The sequence below is a fragment of the Myotis davidii genome, unplaced genomic scaffold, assembly GCF_000327345.1.
Source record: "Myotis davidii unplaced genomic scaffold, ASM32734v1 scaffold1162, whole genome shotgun sequence".
NCBI lineage: Eukaryota > Metazoa > Chordata > Mammalia > Chiroptera > Vespertilionidae > Myotis > Myotis davidii.
This window is the reverse complement of record NW_006293004.1, coordinates 72,943-77,406: the sequence shown is the minus strand read 5'-3', so window position 1 is coordinate 77,406 and position 4,464 is coordinate 72,943. Positions and strand designations below refer to the sequence as shown.

The 4,464-nt window shown below is 45.3% G+C and overlaps 1 protein-coding gene across 1 annotated transcript in view; it reads left to right on the top strand.

Moving 5' to 3' along the window:
* Nucleotides 1-4,464, top strand: part of DGAT2L6 (diacylglycerol O-acyltransferase 2-like 6) — a 9,702-nt gene that overhangs the window by 590 nt on the left and 4,648 nt on the right. The window contains exons 2-5 of the mRNA XM_006766596.2: nt 354-464; nt 1,238-1,308; nt 1,643-1,847; nt 3,257-3,431. Of these exons, the coding sequence (XP_006766659.1) occupies nt 354-464; nt 1,238-1,308; nt 1,643-1,847; nt 3,257-3,431 (562 nt within the window). The remainder of the gene's footprint in view (nt 1-353; nt 465-1,237; nt 1,309-1,642; nt 1,848-3,256; nt 3,432-4,464) is intronic.

Here is a 4,464-nt window from a genome sequence, read left to right as displayed (position 1 = left end):
ACCTTTGAGACATTTTTAATGAGCCAAAATTGAACTAAGTAAAAAGCAATTTCTAAAAAGTTTTCCTCTCAGCAACAAACAGCCTGTGCACCGCAGGCAGCCCCTCTCCACTGGAATGTGCTAACTTGGTTCTGCTGTTTCCTCAGTAAGATCTTAGTGATCAAGGGGGCCCAGATTCAGGGACTCAGCAGCCAGCCCAGACCACAGAAGAACTAGATGGAGATTTGGGGAGGAGAGATGGGTCTCACACCAGCTTTGACTTGCTCCTTCAGTATAGAGCCAAGATCAGAGTTATGAGAGGCATATTAAAATTGAAGAGAACTGAAGGGCATGAACCCTTTGTGTCCCCTCAGGAGCTATTCCCATTGTCCTTATACCCTACTTTCTGGTGTTCACGAATTTCTGGACCTTGCCCGTGCTCACCTTAGCCTGGCTCGCCTATGATTGGAACACCCACAGTCAAGGTAAGAGACTGGAAGGGTGGTGGTCCCTGTCTGTCTGTGCCAAGGGTATAACTACAGGGAGGGAGGTGGAAGGAAAGAATGGGAGAGGCAGAGGGAGAAGGTTCCAAAGCTACCAAATCAGAAGATTTTATTATATGTTGTCTAAGGTGTCACTCAGCTCTTACGTTTTATGTGTATAGTAATAGAAATTAAAATCCCACTATGAAAGGAGGGGGTGATGGAGAGGGGGGGAGGTGCAATAGGGGTTTAAAAGGGGGGGGGGAGAGAGAGCAGCAAGGCTCAGCATGGAACAGAGGTCTCTGCCAGGCTTCCCAGGAAGAATTAAAAAGTTGAGGTTTGGCTCAGTGAATACAGCACAAGTACTGAAGGGTCCCAGGTTCAATTCCAGTCAAGGGTACCTACCTCAGTTGCAGGCTCAATCCTAGGTTAGGGAGTGCATGTGGAAGCAACCAATTGAAGTGTCTCTCTCATATCAATGTTTCTCTGTGTGTGTGTCTCTTTCTTCCACTCTCTCTAAAAATCAATGGAAAAATATCCTCGGGTGAGGATTAACAAAACAAACAAAAAAAGTTGAGGTTTTGGGGCAGGTGCAGGGGCGTCCCATGGTTGGATTCAGGGACAGTAACTACAGCTCTGTGCCCTAGAAATATGGAAGTGTGAGAAGAAGGCCCCTCTTTTGACCTGAGGACTGTAGGAAGATCCATCCACCCCTGGGAAAGGTAAAAGAATTGGCAGTATCTCACCTGCTCTTCCCTTTCCTTCTGTACCCACAGGTGGTAGACGTTCTGCTTGGGTACGAAAATGGACCCTCTGGAAATATTTCCGAAATTACTTCCCAATAAAGGTGACTACCCCTTCTTCTGGGTGCATTTGGTCCCTTTCCACTCAGCTTCATGTTTTCAAAGGGTTTGGTGGCTAGTAGTGAATGTCAAAGCTCAGGTATAATGCAGAGTTGGGGCCCCAAGTGGATGGGCAGGTGAGGAGATGGCTAGATAGCAGCCTTTCCTCACAGTGACAAACCCAAGTCAGCCTCTCTGAGCATCATAACCCCTGGTGACATCCCAATGAACAGGAATTTGGGCTCCCCAAGGGTAACACAGGTTACCTGCTGGGATGAATCTGCATGTTCTCTTTTCCTTCTTCCTATCCACTGTTCTGACTCAATCTCCCTCTGACAGCTGGTGAAGACTTGTGATCTCTCTCCCAAACACAACTATATCATCGCCAACCACCCCCATGGTGTTGTCTCTTACGGTGTCTTCATCAACTTTGCCACTGAGGCCACTGGCTTTGCTCGGATTTTCCCAGGCATCACTCCTTCTGTAGGGACCTTGGAAGGGATCTTCTGGATCCCAATTGTGAGAGAATATGTGATGTCTTTGGGTGAGTATAAGAAATCATTCCATCCTCTGACCTACCTCAGGGCTCCAACCTCACTAAGCTCTGAGAGCCAGTCTAATTCTTACTCCCTGCTGGAAGAGGACTTAGAAAATGAGTCTAGAACCCACTGGACCAGTAAGGGGAGTATGTGGCTAAGTATCAGATTCTGTCCAAGATCTGGGAGGCAGGGTTTCGTTAGGCAGCAAGGTAAGTTACTGGCATTCATAAGATTTACCATGAATACATTCAAAGGAGGAAGAAGGCTGGAGTTGAGGATCAAAACCCAAGTGGAAAGCAGAAAGCAAAAGCCAAATATCATACCCAAATGTCAGGGAAATTAGTCATGAAAGAGGTATCTCAGATGAATTTTGCCAGATTCTTTCTGGGATATCAATTGACTTCTGTGGGCAGTCATTTATAAAGCAGCTCTCATCCCAGGGAGTCTTAAAGACATTTTTAAGTCTTTCATATTAGCTGGTACTTTCCTGGCCCATGACCTTCATCTCCTGGGAACCCCTTCAAACTTGCATAAGATGTCAAGGGATAAAGAATAAACATCCATCAGAATCAAGGACAACCTCCCCATGCCAGGCTTCAAGCCAGGGTACTGTGACAAATGTCCTTCTCTCTGGATGAATATCCATCCTCTGGACACCAGAAAACAACTGAAGCCATATATTAAAAGGTAAGATACATTGATCTGGAGGGACCAGGTGAGAACCCTGGAGTCCCAGAGGATGGTTCTACTCTCCTCTGAGGTTGGCATGAACCTGGAGCAGCAATATCTCTCAATTTTTGAGGCTTAGAGGCAATTTCTGCCATCCCAGGAGAGAATAGAAGGTAAGTTCATGGAAAAGATAGGAAGCAGGAGTGAGGAAAGACTCTGTGACTGTTGTTGAACAATAGGGTGTCATCCTTATTCCATGGTTCATCTATATTTCAATTTGGCTTGGGCAGCCTCCTGGGCCTGCCTACTCTCAAGAAACCCCAGCCAATGGCTCCCCTTCAGCAGGTGCTCTAGGGAGGAAGCAGGTTGGTGGTGGCTAGTCCTGATCACCCTAGGAGAGAGAACTCTGGTTAGTCTCCAGTGTTGTCACTCTGGGGACAGTAGAAGATGGCTGTGGTTCATGAGTAGAGAGAGAAGGGATAGGCTTAAATACTATTAAAGTAAGAGGAAGTAGGCAGAGGAACTCAATGTCACCTAAACTGTAGTAGCATAGACTCCCAACACAAGCAACTGACCCTAAGAACCAACCTCAGACTAAGGGTAACCCAAGATGTGGAGGTTAAAGACAAAAGAGTGGGAACAGCAGTTAGGAAACAGAAGAACTGTGTCCATCATTAGGAGCACAGAGGAATCCTTTTACCCCATCCTCAGACACCAAGCTTGTTGACTCTTTGTGGTTTCACAGGTGTGTGCCCCGTGAGTGAGTTGGCCTTGAAGTACTTGCTCACTCAGAAAGGCTCAGGCAATGCCGTGGTTATCGTGGTGGGCGGAGCTGCTGAAGCCCTCTTATGCCGGCCAGGAGTTTCTACCATCTTCCTTAAACAGCGTAAAGGTTTTGTGAAATTGGCACTGAAGACAGGGTGGGTCCTTAGGTTCTGGTGCCCTATTGTCTGGGTGCCATAGATTCTCTGTAGCACCTCTCCAGAATGGTGTCCTTCCTTGGAAACCTGTTAGAAGGGGCTCCCTCTTCACTCTGATTATCTCTACTTCCTCACACTGTATCTTAAAGGTGTTTTAGCCTCCAGACAGGTTTCGGTGGGCACTATTTTACTTGAAGTTGGAGAAAGAACAATAGAAGAAGACCTTTATATTCTACTCATTAGCCTGCTGGCTAGGGGTGTGGACAGTGCAGATTTACTCTATATCAACCTATTAACTGAGAGGCCAAGAGACCTTACTCAGGGCAAGGAAGGCATTAGGCTTGATGTTGTAGGGATTGCAAAGATGAATAAGACATGTTTACTAAGGGAAGGCAGGGAGGAGGAGGTAGAAGAGGATAAAGAGGGTATAAATGGTGATGAAAGGAGACTTGATTTGGGGTCATAAACACACAATACAATATGCAGATGATATATTGTATACCTGAAAACAATATGATTTTATTCACCAATGTTACCCCAATAAATTTATTTTAAAAAGACATGATTACTGCCCTCCCCATCAAAGAGCATATAATCTGGTTTGAGAAATAGAATAAATTTATTCAGCAGTTATTGAACACCTACTCTGTGCTAGACATAGTACTATGCATTGAAGATATAAAAATAAATAAGACCTAGTCCTCGCCTTTAAGGAACTCAGTCAAATAGGGAAGACAGACATATGCACATGTAATTACAAAATATATCCAAAATCCAACCACTTTCCATCCTTGCCTCCCCCACATCTGAGAGTCTATTCCCAATTATAGCTAGGATGATCCTATTTTTAAATTGAATTTATTGGGGTGACATTGGTTCACAAAACCATATAGATTTCAAGTGTACCACTCAGTAAAGCACCATCAGCACACTGCAACATGCACCCTCAGCCCCAAGCAAAGTCTCTTTTCATCCCCATGTATCCCCCCTTTTCCTACCTCTACTTACTTCCTTTTCCCCTCTGACTATCACC